General features: G+C 37.4%; 1 protein-coding gene across 1 annotated transcript; it reads left to right on the top strand.

Annotated features, from left to right (window-relative positions):
• Positions 1–2294: 2294 nt before the first annotated feature.
• Positions 2295–18318, top strand: LOC128211289 (uncharacterized). The gene is made up of 9 exons (XM_052915933.1): positions 2295–2393; positions 3820–6123; positions 6521–6658; positions 7969–8138; positions 8604–8704; positions 9210–9307; positions 11672–11850; positions 14341–14897; positions 15663–18318. Exons 1-9 carry the CDS (start codon positions 2364–2366, stop codon positions 16703–16705), a joined length of 4620 nt encoding a protein of 1539 aa, XP_052771893.1. The 5' UTR covers positions 2295–2363; the 3' UTR covers positions 16706–18318.
• The last annotated feature ends 326 nt before the right edge of the window (positions 18319–18644 follow it).

Below are 18644 nucleotides of genomic sequence, written 5' to 3'. Positions count from 1 at the left end.
CTCAGACGAGTCGTTTGAAGGTGAACTCGTTCTTAAAGACGACGTTTCGTGCGGAGAAACAAATGCGTCGGGGCTGGACGACGACTTGTCCCATTTTAACACTTATGAGGACCGTATGGGATGTGTGTCGAGGTGGAAAGGTGGCCCGCCTCATTATAATGACGGCGGTGAACGTGGGAATCGAGTGAGCGGCATGTCGGGGTGGGAATATGACAGGCATCATTATAACGGCGACGGTGAACATGGGCATCGGATGACCGGCATGTCGAGGTGCGAAGGCGATACGCCTCATTACCATTATAACGCGTACGAAGACATAGACGGTGAAGGGGGCGACAGTGATACCAGCATCACCGCCCCTTGTGGCAGTAACAGGCCGGTTGGCGATGGAGGTGCTAGGTTGGCTTCTATGATCGACGCTGGCGTTTACCGACTAGACTGCCAAGACGATGAAAATATTTACGAGGAATATTCAGTTTAACTTCATCTTTATCCATCGTCGGATACCCCCAATACACACTATGCTATGCTTTGTTATGTATGAGGTGTAACGGTAGAACGTACCGTGGTTGACGACGATGATCTTTATCAGAAAAACGGGTTTTACGTTTTATTGTGACGACGACTGCATTTCCTCTGTTTTTGACTTTTACTAATTTTGTCTCGTCCCGAGACATCAATCTAGACGTGGCGTTATATACATAAATCAGAAAGTATTGCATGCTCATTTTTAGTCAGGAGTTCCTTCCCCTTATACTATCGTTATCGTGCTTTATGGATTATCAATAATGCACCAGTCAATTGTTACCACGCCCCCAACCCCCCCTAACCCCCCGGGTTCGGGGGAATACCTGGGATAGCCGGGGAAATGGGCCGTGTTTTTACCTTCCAGGTGGCCCCGCAGTGCCGGTGATTTTACCAGCAGCGTGTCCCCGCAGAGCGGGGATTTTACCCGGGGTTGGCTGGACCGAAAGTCAAAGTCCCCGCTATTCCCCGGACCTTGGGGCCGTGGTTACAATTGACTGGTGCATAAGCTAGGTACCAGACAAGCTCAGTGTGTGTATTTTATTCTCTTTAGGGACATACTGTAAATACATGTTCTATCTAATTAACGTCAACGAATTAACGCCATAGACTTTTGTTGAACACGCATAATGACAGATTACACATGCATATATACAAGTGGTGTTTCATATGTAATGTTATCAGGTCCAGAAAAGGCGAAATATTCATCAAATTGCCATTGTTTTTATTCTATAAATATCAAGTATATTTTTGTTACAAATTATATTTTCATGGCAATATGTCATCAAATGGAGTTTTATTGTTGCAGATATTCAAGTACACATTAACTTTAACCTTCGTGTTTGCTTTTTGAAATGATGTGTCGAGTAAAATAATAAAATCATGATGTCTTTTTTTGAATGCTGACAATGTCACACTATTTGATTTACAATAGCGGTGTTTTATGCTCTTAGCTTTCCATAAGATTGGCATATTTAAAACCACTTTTCATCAAATAGCATTTAAGATACATGTATAAGAAGAAAAAAAATATTTAGATTCCATCATCGTTCACCAACTACATATTATTTTTATGGTATCAATTTGAATTTAAAATGTTTAATTTCAAACCCAGCATTAAATGTGATACCCAATTCCCCCGCCCCGGGCCTTACACGCACGCACACACGCACGCACGCGCGCGCGCACACACACACACACACACTAACAGAAACACACACACACACACACACACACACACACACACACACACACACACACACACACACACACATTCAATCAATTAAAACATGTGTTCGGCAAGTTTGTTGACATTTTGACGGGAATATCTCATATTTTCTAAAGAAAAACATGGCATTGGTTGATTTTTTGAGAAATGTGTTAAATTGTGCTTTTAAATGATGGTGAGTCATAGTCAGCAGATCGACCTCTCGTTGATATTAATTCAAAACGTGACACAGAAGGTGACCTTCAGAATCGGAACAGTAAGTATCGCTATTAAAACATCTTCAGAAATGTGTTCGGTTTATTTTCGGTGTTTTTGTTAATCTAGTTAATCTCCGTTTTGCATATTAAACTCTACCACTATGCAATCAAGCATATGAACTTCTTATGCAATTAAAAAATATTCGAACCAAACAGAAAACCTGTACAAGATTCCAAAAGGCGTCACCAGATTTTGATTCTGCAGTGCAAGGGAAATAACCGATGCGAGGAGTTTTGGTTGCATGTTGTCCGTCATAAGCAATACGGCATCGTTTTTATTTAGGGATGCCACTTCCGTTTCTGTTTTGTAATATTTTATGCAGTAAAGTCATCAAACGCACCCAAAAATCATCATGTCGATAGACATTGATGAAGAATTTAGGGTAAAATTAAAATATATGTACATTTGGTCACAATCACTGATATCTAGAGGGTTTATTCACATTGTTTACGTTTGAATTTGTGATTTTCACGAACCGCCATTTTTTCGTTGCAGGCGTCGTAATAATTAAACTTCGTCAGAATCGAAAATACTGGTTTGAGATAATTCTTATTTATCACCCGCGCACAAATGTTATGTTTTATTCAAATGTTTAAAATATAAACGCAATTGCTTGGTGAAAGGATCGCATGTTGGGGCCCTTCTGATGCTCTTGCCACATTGCACTCAACCCAGCCAAATATCAATGAATTAAACAGTCCATTCAGACCCAAATTCCCTTGTTGACATTTCCTGACACATAAATCATGTCTTTTATGTAATACATAAACATAAAATGCGAAAGAAACTAAAGAAAACGAGCATTAGATGGGAGGGGAGGACACGTATACAATGTCATTTGGAACACTTCGACCATTTTCAATTGAAAACAACTTAGATGTATATGGATATTTAACAATGTCAGAAATCATAACATTTAACATTGCTGCAAGAAGATGGCGAAGTAATTTCAATTTGGCAATGAAGCTTATGTCTTGACCCTTCTTGGAGATCGATGTTATGAAGAACATCTACAGATTCACCAGCATACATCTGCGGTTGTTTTTCAATCGAAAATTGCAAGGGAGTTCTGAATGACTAAGTCACATGCTGTGGGCTGCTATTTGAATGTTAGTCCTCGCCTTTGTCTCGCTTTTAAAAGAGAGTTTGGACGAACCTTCCACCCGTTTAATATTTTACAGTATATTTAGTATTCAATTTTGAGTTAGTGGTTTAGTGATACAGAGCTCAAAAGGATTTGGGTTGGATCCTCATAAGGGGTCCCTTCTCCAAATGGACACCACTACTGGTTTCCAACCATTCTTTAGGCTTTCAGCTTTGATCACAATTGAGCTTAAGGAAATTAATAACATTTTGTAATCAAATCACATTTTAAATACCAATCTAATATGTAGTATTATCACATGCAGAATTTTGGGTACCTTGAACTTACTGAATAATAAAGAGAGTGCAGTGTTCCATTGGCAAAGTTTCCTAGCCTGTTGAGCTGCCATAGTTTCACTGAATTGGCCAAGTTCATGAATATTGAAAATAAGCTTATAGAGAGGTTCGGTTTGAAGTACCTGCTTTACAAATAAGACTTGAACAATGTGGACTTTGTTTATGTAAATTTATGGAAACACTTCTTTGCAAGGACCAATTCCTGAAGCCATGTTAAAATACATTACTCTTAAAATATTTTGAAGGAGCTTTGCTTATCACTGAGTCTTGAACTGTTTGTTTTTTAACTTTAAATACTTAAGCGGGGGATGTAAATTCACCAATTAAAAATTACTTGTTGTAACTAATAGATTTCTCTGCTTTTTCAGAGGTTGTTTGCAAGTAGGACGACAGTCCCAACAAGAGTGATTGAAAACTTTCTGAAGACTGGGGTGCTCTCTGTGGAGGGTAGTGATAAGAGGAACGCCACGCGCCAGGCAGGTCAGCTTTATAGAATTGTCAATGATGAGTTGTACCGGTATGGCACTGAAAAGGAGTATAGCAAGTACGGGCTCAGAATTGTCGTTCATGACGACCAAGTCGATAAGAAAATTGAGATCGTGCGAAAATGTCACTTGGACGAAATGGGAAATCATCTTGGTACAAGCACAACACAGAAAAATATTGCAGAGACTTATTATTGGATAGGGATCACTTGCAACGTGCAGGATTTTATACGCCGATGTGACCTTTGTAAGGTTCGGATCAGGGAGCCAGCTTCCCGTCCGCGTGCCTCCATGGAAGCTGACACTTTTTATGAAGGTGAAGAAAAGCCAGGGCCAACATGTGAAGAAGCACAGAAAGAGATCAAGAAACTTGGGAAAATCAGGAGATCTTCGCCACCAGAAACATTCTTTATTGTTAACACTGATAAGAAGATCAATGTTAACATCAATGATGATGGAAATGAAACTGTTATGATAGATTCCAATAATATTGAGTATGTTGTAGAGACACTTGGTCATTCTGAAGATGGAACTGTTTTAAATGAAGTTTGTCATGTATTGAATGTGCCAGAGATAGTACCATTACCCGACCGATATAGATCAAGAGAAATTGAAAACTATTTGAAGTATGGATCATTCCCTGAAGAGTTTACCATCAATCAGAAAAATGGCCTAAAGAACCCTGCCACACAATATACCATTATTGACGATGAGCTTTATCACGATGCCAACAAGAGTGGCAGTAAAGGTGTAAGACAAGTCATTCATGATGATCAGCCAGCTCTCAAAGTCAAAACTATCGTGGAAAATCACATTGATGATGATGGGGGCCACTGCGGACTAAACAAGACCCTAACAAAGATAAGTGCAAGGTTTCACTGGGTTGGTATGACTCTTGATGTGAGAAAGTTTATGATGCAGTGTAAACTGTGTAATAGCAACCGGGCGAAGAAATCGGTAAAGCAATGGACTCAGGACAATATTGAGGTATTGAAAAAGCAAGCGGAACAGCAAAATATTAAAGCCATGAATAAAATGCAGGCAGAACCCATTGTTAAATCTGCTAGACGAAATAAGCTTCTTCATGATTCAGACAAGGAACTTGTCATTGAAGGCGCAGAAGATGTTGGAGGTGGGGCCGAAAATGAGGAACCTTACAATCAGGTGATCCGCTTTGTTGGACCAAATGATGAAGTCATGGAAATAATGGTTCCTGCTCAGAATGAAAATGACAACGAACCAAGAATGATTCAGTTGGAGAATGGGGAAGTTCTGTTGCTAGATGGACCGGGTGAGTATGCTGAAGTTCTTGAAGAGGCGCATGGTGAGGATGAACGAAGGTTGGAAATTGTTACTGAAGATACAGGTATAGAAGAAGATATTCCTGAAATTCAAGAGAACACTGACAAAGGGGATGATATTGCTGCACAAGTAAAAGCAGAAACTATGGATGATGAAGCAGAACATCTTGATGAGAACCAGTATGTAAAAATGGAAGTTTTAGAGACAGATGTCACTGCTGAAGGGATAAAAATGGAGGATGGAAATCATTCAAATTCCAATGAAACAAATGAGGAAATTCCTTATGAATCACATGTCATTGAAATCGCTCCGATGAATGCTAAACAGCAAAACGAAGAAACCACTGTAGTTGCTGGAGTAGATATTGAAACAGAAACAGACTTCTCAGAAGAAATTGGGAGTGGGGATGGAGTGGAAGAAAAAGAAACTGATATTCCCATTGATAATGATGAAAGCACAAATGCTTTAAGTGAAGCAAATGTTGAGGATGAGGATGAAATGCTAGAAGTTGTCATACTTGAAGCAGATGGTAAAAAACAGCAAAAGTTCCTGCGTAGAAGTGAACTAGAACAGTTAGAAAATGTTGAATTTGTAGAAAACATGGATGAATTTTTGAAATCCGCTCCTGACATTGGCAAAAGACAGATGGAAAGATTGTGCGATGATCAGAGTTATTTGTTCAACGATATCATTCACGTTCCTCATCTTAAATATACTAGGGTGGTAGAAGAATTTCTTGAAACAGGAAAGGTGACAGCAGCAGGTTTCAACTTTGACATGCTGAAGGATGTGAGTAATACATACTACATGGAAGATGGGGTTCTCTTCCGAAGACCTTCACGTTACAAGTCGGGACACATCGTTGTGCATGATGATATGCCAGAGGTAAGTTAAAATATTTAAAAAAATATAATATATTTAATAGATCACTCTGTGTTTATTTTAAACTGTGTGAATGGGGTGGGGCCTGGTAAAAGAAGCAATAAAATGCCTGAAATTTACAAAATAATCATAGTATATTTTAAACAAAGCAAAGCTGCCTGTCATACAGTCAAAGCTCGCTTTTTCAAAGTTATTGAGTGTCGGGGAAACACTAAGAGTTTTAATTGAAAAATGTTAAAAATTTAAGGTCAGTGTTAGCAAATAATCTGACTTTCGTGCGATAAAGTATGTTACCTGGCAGCCATATTAAAGTTAGTTGAGAATGAAGTATGTTTGGCTGTTTATATTAAACTTGGTGACTTGGTTAACTTAAAATTAATATTATCTTATTTTTTCTTAGTACAAGCTGAAATTGATAGAGCAACACCACCTGAAGCCTAACGGAGCTCACTGCACACGCAAGGTGACGGAAATGAAGCTGGCCTTTCAGTACTACTGGGAAGAGGTTCATTGGGACGTTCACAGGTTCTACCTAAAGGTAACATGTTTCAGCTGAAGGGTTATGGAGGGGTGCTGCACCCTGGGCTTTTTTGGTAGCACCCTTCTGCCTGCTTCAGATCATCAAATAATTATTTTGCTTTGATTAAAACTTGAAAATTTATTACGAATTCATACAACATTGAAATATTTGGCAGGTACAAGGTAGTATTACTTAAAAAAAGTCCTGACATTTTCTGTGAAATTCATAATGCTCAATTTCTTTAAAGCCTGACTCAATGCGCCCTTTTCTCTCTTAGCACCCTGTCTGTTTAATGCAGCTCTCATGTCATTTATAAAACCTGGCTAAAACCTTATACTGGAGACAGTTGAGGACTCTGTTTTTGTTAAAGGCCACACATTTTAGATTCAGTTTTTATTATTGCGTTTATGTAATGAGGTTATTTCATGATCATAGTTTTACTACTGTTTGCAAATTAACTTGGCATTTAAAGGTGAATGAGCATTAAATGATTGTGGCATTTGCTCCCTCAAAATACTCAAAATAATTTCCAAATCAGGTGTAACACCCTTAGCCTGTCAAGCAACTATACACATCAGAAAGCTGAATGCCACTGTCAGCGATTGAGCATATTTATTAACATATCAAAGTTGAATTGCTTCAAGAATCAAGGGGGCTTGCTTATACATCCACAAAGGATCCATACATGTACAGTTTCCTTTGGTTTTACATTAACCATCCAATTAAATCTTAGCCTTAGATAATGCTAAATTTGCTGCAACAATACTTTTAGCTTGTCTGTTTTTTCATAGCAAAAATGTCAAGGTATTCAATATTCATAGTCATGTTGCAAGAGACAATTTACGCACATATACAGTACGGCATATAACTCCAGCTTTTGAACTTGTTAAGTAATGCCCCCATTTTTCAATGAAAAACAACAGATGAGCATTGGAGTTGGCTTTATGGCACTCTTCTTTTACAGGGCTTCCATTAAAGGGCGTTAGGAAGAACCGGTGTATTACTCCATAGAAATGGGTTAAAACTTCCAAAATTGATTCCTTGAAAGTACAAAAACTTCCATAATTTTGAAGAAAACTTCCAAAGTAGAAAGCTGGGAAGTTCAAAATATCCAAACCTTGTGTCAATATTACTTTTATGGTCACAATTTCAATCAGTCTTTAGGTAAAATGAATTATTATTATATAAGTCTTTGAATTTGGCAAGTTAAAGTTGCAAAATACTTGATTTTAACATACTTGTTGAATAATAGTGGAAAAAGATATTGCATCCAGGAGATTTTTATTTCATGATATCAAATTAAATGCTTTTCTAATATCACTCGACAGTGCGAGATGTGCGTACAGAACGGGATTGATCTTCGGCTGCGGCGACCTATACTCTCTGTAGAGGAAGAGAAATCTATCAAGCTACACCGACGTCTCAAAAAGGTCGTCTCCGGGGAGGTGGCCAAACTGTCCCGCGATTTCCGAAACCGAAATCAACACAAGTTTAATCAGTATGTATCAGAGCTAGTGTTTGGAATCGGTTCCAGTTTGACTATCGATAATCAGTTCCACTCAATAAACCAATTATAGATAGTACAATCAGTTTTTGTTTATACCTTAATTGAAGTTTTATTCTTGTCAAATAACTCTTAAACGGTAATTATGGTTATGGTATGTATATGTTTCAAGTTGTCTAGTGTTGTTCCTTTAGCCCATATTGTTAACAAAAACAACTGAAAAATTCCGAATGTATAAGTGAACTCAGAGGAGAAATTTGGCAGACATTAACCGTACGCAAATAACGAGAGGAAAGAAGAAAAACAACTTGCCAGGTGAATCGATGATGAACAATGACCAAATACAATTGATTGGTGCTGATTTCAGGCCCAACCAGTCAATTCTAATTGATCATCGGAACATCACTAATTAAATCCATTGTTTGATGCATAGTTGCTAACTGTGTGTTGTTTTGTCAGGTTCAAGGCATTAGAAAGGGAAAAGACTGAACGAGGGAGTTACAGGGAAGACGAACAGGTCCCGGTTGAGATGTTGCTGTCACTGCAGTCTGCAGGACAAGGTACACAAACTTTTACCCCTGTTTAGTTAAGTTTAAACATGATATTTTTTACAACGATTGTGAAGAAAGTTATATAACTTATACTAAGTCACTCTCATTGGCACGATGTTGTGCGAGAGTGTGTACTTGTGTTGTGGGGAAAATCGGAGTGCCCGGGAAAACCCCACTTGTCCGGCTTGTTTACCACTAACCAAACTCACATGCGCTCAGGCTGGGATCGAACCCGGATCAACTTGGTGCGAAGCAAGTGGGCTTAACCGGATAACCCCCGGTTCTCACATACTCACATTTTGAACTTCCTGGATTGCTATAGATGGCTGATTTCTCAAGGCTTTAAGATTTGCGATTATTTTTTCTCTTTTATATATTATCAGGGTTAATTTCTTGTTTGGTAAAAAGGTAAGCAATAATCTATTGGTTGTGCAGTTAAGGTGTTCTTGATATGGGAAAACATAAAAAAAATTCTGTAGATTATAGTTGCAAAACTGTATTATTTTTATAATAGTGGTGTGTAACCAAGAAGATGGCGAGATGACGTATATAGTGCAAACAGATGAGAATGCGACTGACGCTGATATCCGGGAGATTGAGAGAGCCATTCAGGTGGGAATAACTTTCTAAAGAATTTGAGAAAACATGTGAATTAGTGTTACACTTACAGTAATCATGGTTTAAAGCTGCACTCTCACAGATTGAACGTTAAGACAACTTTTGTATTTTTTGTCTTGGAACCAGCCAATTTTTGCGAAAATCCATGGAAACCAGTTATATAAGACTGCTGACAAAAATCAGATCGCAGATTTTTATATAAAAGTTCAAAAATTGATGTTTTATTCATTTTTGTTAGACCGTTAGTAATGGTTTAAGCCATAAAACATTAATTTTTGAACGGAAGTATGAAAATCTACGATCTGATTTTTTGTCAGCAATCTTATATAATTGGTTTGCGGATACTTACGCAAAAATTTGCTCTTTCCAAGACAAAAAATAAAAAAGTTGTTAAAATGGTAAATCTGTGAGAGTGCAACTCTAATACGCGATAGTCGTTCTCAGAAATTCAATCAAGGACGAGGGAAGTAACTCTTGTTGCAACATGTGCTGTTAACCGAGGCAAGGTTACCATGCATATATTTACATGTATATTAAAAGCACCTTTTGAAAACTGTTCAGATACCAGTGTTCTGCCAAGGATTGAAAAAGATGGGGCCAAATGGCCCAGCAGTCATGAAAATTAGGGGCCATTTTCAAAAGTGAAGGGCCATGACCTTTTCCAGGGGAAAAATGAAAACTTTCAAATGAAAGTGTTTTATTTACCCAATATATACATGGTATAACATCCACATGACATCAGTATTCTCAAATATTGGACAGATCAATTTAACATTTAGAAAAAAACTATAAACATGGCACAATTGAGACACAATGATATACGTTAATGAACAGTTTCACATGTCACTGTGTTATTATGCTTTAATCAGGGATGTGATTGACTGACTGATTGAGGGGCACTTGTGGGGTCAAAAGCACACTGCCGTAGAAGAAAAACTGGCTCAAAAGCATCTTTTTAAATCAGCTAAAAAAAAAAAAAAAAAAAATATTTAATTATTTATTTATTTATTTTTTATTTTATTTTTTTGGGGGGGGGGGTCCTTGGGGCCATTAGATCCGCGTAATTCCGCGAATCCGCGGACAAATCACATCCCTAAATTATAACCCTCCCCACCCAGGAACATTTTCCTCTGTTTTGCATTCCTCTAATGCACCATGGCCTCATTGAAATTGAATTTGTTTATATCTCCCCCCTGTAATTTGAGTTGTTTTCTTTGAATTTGGTATAAAAAATATACTACCCCTCACGGTTGGATAGTTACACGTATACGGACCAATGAAAATCGTTGTTTTATCGTATGAATGCTGTGTTGTAAAACTTCTGGAAAAGAAATCAATTAAGTCAAAACGGCTCTTTAAAAATTTGATTAAGTCAAAACGGCTTTTAAAAAAACGGGCGCGCCAATCGGCCCGTCTACAGGTATTTCGTTGCGCCATCCTGATTTTTTCTGCGCCAATGGCGCAAGGGCGCGTCCTTGGCATAACACTGAGATACTTTGAGGAGCAGTAGCAAAATGTTCATATTTTAAATGTGTTCTCTACAAATGCAAGAGACACCTGTTAAACTATAATATCTATATAGGATTCACACACGAGTCTGTCCATCCATCTCATGGTTCTTTTCGGTTCATATTGTTTTCATTCATTTGTCAGATTTTGAAAATTTGGCAGAAGTGACACCATAGTATGAGGATGTGTCACACACAAAACCGGTGTCCCTTCATTGACTGGCAAGGTCACTGCCATCTTCTGAACTTGGTATGTTTGCTGTTGAAGCCTTACTGATAATAAGTCCTGTCCAGTCCATATTTTGTCAAACAATGTTGTATTTGAAAATTGTTTGGCAGAAGTGACTACACAGTATGAGGACGTGTCATGCACAAAACCGGTGTCCTACCTTTGTGGTCTTGGTCAGAGCAACCTTATGAACTAATATGCTTTGCTATCTAAGCCTTTCTGATGATAGTTCATATCCGGTGCATATCTTGTCAAACGATGTCTGATTTTAAAATCAACTGACAGTAGTGTCCACCATAGTATGATGACGTGCCATGCACGAAACCAGTGTCCTACCTTAGAGGTCATGGTCACAGCAACCTTCTGAACTTATTATGTATTGCTATACAAGACCCATACTGCCCCCTGAACCCCCCACATTTTTTTCAGGAATTAAAATCTGGTTCTGTTAACATCCCTGATAAACCTTACTGGTGAAAGTTTGTGTCTGGTGTTCTTTATACAAGGTCAGACTTTAAAATGATTAGGCAATCTGACACTTAGTCGTGGTGTGCAGGGGTATTTATCACATTCTGTCCTTGCACTAGTTTAACCTTGACTGCATTGTGAATTTTTTTGCAGGAGCATGCCAATGGGCGTGCCATAGAGGAAGCTGAGACACGGAAGACTCCTAAGGGAGAGGAACTAGTTGTGGCAACCCAGGTAGTGGAGCCAGATACCCACATGGGTGGGGAGCAGGGGGAGGAGTCAGATGTGGAGGTGCACATTCCAGAGTCAGACGAGGATGATAGCACTCAGAGGTAGGCCTTCTGATATACATTAAGGTTTTCCATGTGTTGCCCCAACTCAATTTTCATTCGCAAATCTTATTGTAGGACATATTAACACCTGCTGTGAGAAGCACCCAAAAACGTTTTCGGCTATCTTACTTGAGAAAATGTACACCAATCACAACTTATTTTGATCACCATGTTTATAGTCAAAATATCTCAGACAAGTTTGATAATACATGTAGCCAGAAAGTAGTTTTTACCCTTGATTTTGCTAAATGACAGTGTCCACTTGTTAAAGTATAACTGTTCCTCTCTATCATCACCTAACAGTCACATTGTTTATGGGCAAAATATTTTGGTAAAGTTAAGTAACTACTGGTGGTTGGAAAGAATTTGTTACTCATAGTTATGGCCCTTGAAATGACAAAATGAGAATTGACAGTTTCTGTTCTCTTACTTTGGCAAATGTGCGGCAATCATCATTATATGTGGTCACCATGTTTATGGGGGGAAAAACAAATTTGATAACTTGCCAGAAAGTTCTATTCTCTTCAGAATTACTGTCCTTGGAAATTTAAATGACAAAACAAAGTCAAAATTAACGGTGTAGACCTGTCCTCTGACCTTGGCAGTTGTACATCAGTCATCACCAAACTTGGTGGCCTAAAAGCATGATATATCTTGTTAGCACTTTTGTTTATCATAAAATGATTTGAAGTCAGACTAAAAACAGTTTGTGAAGTTTAGCATTAAATTGTCAATCAGTTTCATTATTCGCTCATATGAATTTCCTACAAACAGACACACTGAAAAAAGAGCATTTTGCTAAAATCAATAATACAGCAAACTGTAGTGTAAGCCACGCTTTCTTATTGGGTGCTCTTTGTTCATAGCTTTTTAGCTCGAGTATTCGAAGAATAGGTGGGCTATACTACTCTCCCCGGCGTTGGTGTCCGGTTAAAGTTTTAGGGCAAGTTGGGATTTTCACTTAAAAATCTAATACCATACATTCAATTGACTTAATACTTCGCACAGATGTTCAGAGCCATCACATTATGAGGTTAGATAACTCCATATTATCTTTTATACAAATTATGGCCCCTGATTGACTATGGAACTTAGGTTAAAGTTTTAGGGCAGGTTGGGATATTGTTTAATAACTTCTATACCCTTCATTCAATTGACTTAATACTTCACACAATGGTTCAGGACCATCACCCAATGAGGTTACATAACTCCATATCCTCAATACAAGTTACGGCCCCTGATTGACTTAGGTTAAAGTTTTAGGCAACTAAAAGTTAAGGGCAAGTTGGGATTTTAATAAAAAAACTTCTATACCATTCATTAAATGCACTTAATAAAATTCAAAATTATTTATGACCATCTTACAACAAGAAACATAACTCCGTTTTAAGCCTAAATACAAATTATGGCCCTTGATTTTTTTTAATTTCCTTTGAAAGGCATATTTGTATATTCTTAACCACATTTTCATAACGGGAAATCAAGTTATTTGAATGACTTGCGTCATTGTTTGGGCAGGCTGGTGGGAGGGCAGCATCAAAGTCACCTTATGCATCGAATAATTTTAGTAAGGTTTGACATAAAGAGACCAAACTTGGTATTATTACATCGTTATTGTATTCTAAGTCAAAGCGGCGTAGTCAAGCGCGCTGTCTTACGACGGCTCTTGTTGTTTATGGCTGTTTGTTCATTGCTCTCTTAAAGAGCTAGCTGTTTTATACATTCTGTGAAAATAAATAAGATATTTTAAATAGAATATTTAAGAAATATTACACACCACTTAAGGTCTTATGGCATTATAAGGACTGGCCAGTCAGCCCCCGAAAGTGTATATGGACCGAGACGTTAGCCGAGATCCATTCACCTTCAGAGGCTGACTGGCCGGTCCTTATAATGCCATATGGCCTGCAGTGGTGTTATGTTTCTTATATTATTCGAAATACTTTTTTTTATCATTTAATAATTTTAAAGCGCCTTTGATGTGCTTTATTGAACAAATCTATTAATATTTACTTGGGAAAAAATGTTGTTGTGAAAATTGCAAGCAGCACTCTGACACCAGTTTTACGGCATCAGCGATCCATATTATATTTTTTGCGAGGTCTGGACCAGCCAAAAACATGATATGGACCGCTGACCTCATAAAAACTGGAGTTTTATTAAAATACATTGATATATGGACCGATCGGCTTTCTATACACAAAGAAGGGACACATTTATGTAAGCTATAATATTAAATAATAATCAGATTTGATGTTCATAGATGGAGTTGAATTTCATTTTCATTTATGGATTATGCACATCTTTGTATGTTTATGTTGAGGTCATTTTTGAGGTCAAAATATTTCAATTTCAAGAAACCAAGATCATTTCAATTTGTTATGAAGCATTTATTTATCATAATCAGACTTTCTCAGTTTTATTTTGGTGAATAATATTTTTCCGTGATGTAAATTTCATAATGTATTGGGGTTTTTTTGGTTATTTTAGTAAGGCGGGCAGGAAGATGAATGTTGTCAAGGTCAAGTTCAGCCCTGTTGGCAAGCCCGTTGCCACCCAACACATTGGTGTTCAGAACAAAATCCCAAAGGTCATCAGCGCATCTGTAGTAAAAAACAAAGAACCCATCATCGTGACAGAAACATTTGGGCGAAAACAACCAATCATCGTTAAATCTCCCCCTCCTCGACAACGCCCAGCTGTTCTCGGGCCCCTTAAGCCGAAAACCCGGCCCCTAGGGGTATGGAAAACTGGGTTGAAAGGGGACTCGGAACAACCAGGAAAAACTGATATGACAGTAACTGTAGCCTCGAGCTCCATAGATGTACCTCCATCAAAAAGCTCAGCAAGGACATTACCTAAAGAAGTTGCTGTTAACAGTTTTAAAACAGCAGCCCCTGTCATTTCTGTTGAAACTGTAACTTTGGATTCTTGTGATTTGGAGATGAGAGTTGTGAATAAACGAGGGGAACCTGCAGCCATCGTTGAAAAGGGCATGGCTGACCCTGTCATCAAGGACAAGCCCAGCACTGCAGCTTCAACCCCAGGTAGGAATAGGAATGTATGCATGCCCTTTGAAATAATTGTTAATGAGATTATGTTTAACAAGCCAGAGTACTATATGTTCATTAGCAGAATATAAAATAAAACAAAAACATTTTACAAATCTGGGTTTGGTTTGGACATGGGCTATTTTTGATCACTGCCATTGCCCAAATCACTGGCCAAATGTTTAATGCAGTTCAATTGTAGCTTGATCTTAATTCAAGAGATTTGTGTGAGGCACTATTGTCTGCTGTTGTTCATACAGCAATAAGTCAAGTGCCAAGTTTAAGTTGGGGCCAGTCTTGTCCTTTACACTCAAAGATGAAATTTAAATCAGATGACTATAACAGTATAATAATTATATTATCAGTGACAGTACATAACACTTGTTGCAAGGTCCACAATTTGGCTATAATATTTTTGTTCATGTTGTTGAGTCATGGTATTCGATCAAATGTAAGAAATGGCACAAATGTTAAGCATACATTCCTATGGTCAAAGTGATCATTTTTGTTAACACCTTCTACCAGGCAGAAGGTCATAATGAAGGTTCAAAAGGCCTAGTGCAATTTATTTTTGTGAATATAAATAAATGGCCAAATCCGAGTGTCGCTTTAGGTCATCATTAAGTCTTAAATAATAATTCCCAACCTACAAAAAATCTGGGTCAGACAACTGCGAAACAGACAATGGCCCTTGATGGCAGGTATGAACTTCATAGGTTTACATTCATTAACATTCAAAAGCATTGTCTTATTTACTTCCAGGTTCCTTAAAGCGACCAGTGTCAGCTGTAACACCAGCCAGTGAGGGTAGACGTCCTAGACGTGAGATTAAGAGGCCTAGACGCTTTAGCCCAGAGAGCAAGGACCGAAAATTACTAACAGTAAAAACTGAACCAGTAGAGATACACGAAGATGATGATACAGAAGAAATGATTAAGATCGTCAAACCCGCTCAAACAACTCCAGGTGTGAGTCGAGCTAGGAGGGATCAACAGATGTTTACAAGCGCAGCTAAAGTGGTGAGGCGTAAATCTAAATCTGGTAAAGTTGAAATTACAATCCATGAAAGTCAAGATGACATTGAAGATGGCTTAGAAGTAGATGATGGGGATGTTGATGATGGTAGGACTGTGGAGACTATCGGTATTGAGGCTGATGGTGATGGAGAAGAGGAACAAGTAGATCACTCTGAAGAAGAAACAAGGGAAGATAATTCCGATGATGAAGAATTGGAAGAGATGGAAGGTTCTAGTGAGGAAGAGGGTGATGATGAGAAAATCGCACTGGAAACTCTTGTTACTGAAGGTATAGAACAGATGAAAGTCGTTAAAGGAAAGGCTGGTTATTCATGTTCACTTTGTAACGCTAAGTTTACCACTGAGCGGCAATGCTCTGCTCATGGGGCCAAAAACAGCTGTTACGAGGATTGTGGTTTATGTGGTTGTCTGTACAAGAAAAGTCAGCTTCAGGAATATATGCAGCATGTTGCACTGCATGAGACTGCAGCCAAGTTCCCGTGCGAAATCTGTCGCAAAGTTTTTGTGCAGAAACAACATCAAGAAATTCACGAGCGCCTTCATCAGAAAACCAAGCACATTAAGTGTCAGTTTTGTAGGTATTCTTGCTACACAAACTTTCAGCTGGCTTCACATATGTTGATGAAACACAAGAAATGGGACAATATGGAGTTTCATTGTGACATCTGTGGAGCGAAGTTTCTGAACGTTAAGTTTATGAAGTTTGAATTGAAGGTAGATGGCGAACTATCATACTTCAAATGTATCATGTGTTCCAATAATGAATAATACGTAATTATGAGCAATAGATTGAACGTTGTTAGGATATACATGTATTTAATATATATGCCAGAGAAAAATTGTTTGTAGATTCTCAATTTTGAAATCGTGGCGGGTTGGCCGATTTCATTTTTCATTTGTAGTTAATGGGCTTGGGCTTAATTCATAAAACTTCTCAAGTCATTTCATAACTAAAGTCACTTTCCTAACTTACATGTAAGTTTCTCTCTTAGCATATGATACACATGTAATATAAATAACTTGATAATATTTGAAATACTTTGTTTTCAATGATTTTATCAAAAAAGCATACTTTTATATTAAAAACATGGATACATTTCTTTTAATTTGATTGTGAATCTTAGAGGAAATTGACATAAGTTAAGAAATGACCTAGTCTTTTTTATGAAAAATAAGAAAAGCTGAGGTATCATTTTAGCCCTTGTGTCATTGTTGTCTGCGTCATGCAAAATACTTGGTCATAGCTCAAAATCTATTCAAGATGCTCAAATGAAACTTGGTTGACAAGTAGCAAGAGCCAATAGGCACATGTAGAGTAAGGTCAATGACTTGGTCTTTAATTTTTATTGAGTTATGCCCCTGTTTGACTCAGAAAAAAAAACAGGCAAGATTTGGCATTTGATTCTTGCAGCTTGTTGTTTTTTTAAAAACATGTATGATTTACCAAAGCAATATTTTTGTCAAATAAAAATAAATTTTGAGGCCATGGCTTGGCAGGGATGCCATGGAAATCTAACATATTCTATGAATACATACGTCAATCTTGTCATCATCTGTCATTTTAGGTTTTAAAAACAAATATCAATCGTTTATTATCTAGTTCACACTTTTGTGTGGTAGTATTATTGCAGCTGTTTAGTGTATATATACTGTTACAGTAATTTATTATTTGGAAACGAGATGTTGTTAAACTTTTAGGGCATCATCAATGTAGACAATGCACAAATTATGTATTTTAATTGATTTATTATTTTACACTGTTAAGGATGTCCATCCATCATTTGATACCAGGTATTGCTATTGGTAAAGTTTCATTTTAAAGTTACAAAATGTTTGAATATTTTTTAGTTTTCACGGAGATCATTTTTTATGAAGGCATTATGTTATTTCAGAAACAAATTAATAAAATTTCTAAATTATCTGATTGTTTAAGCAATTTTAATTATTTGTTTCTAAATTATAGTAAAAAGGTTGTTTTTATATTAACTTAATATATCATATACCCGTTTGCTTGAACTCCCAGGGACAGGCGAAAATACCTCGAGCATCGGAAAATTCAATCCAAGCGGGAATGCTAACATTCAGTAAATATAAATTGGTCCTTTACATCAAGTTCGAGCCAACGAGAAATTCGAGCCATGCGAATCCGAGTCAACGGGGTTCGACTGTAATAGTTTCATCATTATAGTGTTCTTCAAAAATGTAATCCATGCAAAAATAATATAATGGTTAAATCAGAGAAATAATCTCTATGTTAATATCTAAAATGCAGATTTTTGCATTCTAATGATGGATGGCTTACCTTAAAACATAAATGTCACATTTACATTCAATTTATTATTCATTATTTTGACGCCAAAAAGCATGTATTACCAATTAAGAAATAAAATTTTCCAACATTTTCCATTGATTGTTTTGTTATCTAAGCCTTCTTCAAACTTAAAACAAATAATAACTTATTTTTGTACCTAAGACTCGGAGTGTGTGTTATCAGCGACTGTAGAGACACTATAAAGAAGACTTGTTCTGAACAGTTCAGTGAAGGGGCATTTAAGTTTACTAGCAAAGCGAATAAAACACAGTAGGTCTTAAAGGCTTCAGTTGATTGACTGATGAGTAAATATGTTCATATTTGCAGATTAAATGTCATGAAAAGCAATCTACTGTAACCCCAAGCGGACCGAGTACACCCGTCATTTTCTATGCG

Source organism: Mya arenaria, chromosome 12 (assembly GCF_026914265.1).
Source record: "Mya arenaria isolate MELC-2E11 chromosome 12, ASM2691426v1".
NCBI lineage: Eukaryota > Metazoa > Mollusca > Bivalvia > Myida > Myidae > Mya > Mya arenaria.
Note: the sequence above shows the minus strand (reverse complement) of the source record. Positions and strands in the feature narration are given on the sequence as shown.

Bases quoted from the DNA above. Each gene is read 5' to 3' on its own strand.
- LOC128211289 (XM_052915933.1), top strand. From the start codon at position 2,364: ATGTCGATAGACATTGATGAAGAATTTAGG. The intron at 2,394-3,819 runs GTAAAATTAAAA...CTGCTTTTTCAG, and splicing joins ACATTGATGAAGAATTTAGG to AGGTTGTTTGCAAGTAGGAC. The intron at 8,139-8,603 runs GTATGTATCAGA...TTGTTTTGTCAG, and splicing joins AATCAACACAAGTTTAATCA to GTTCAAGGCATTAGAAAGGG.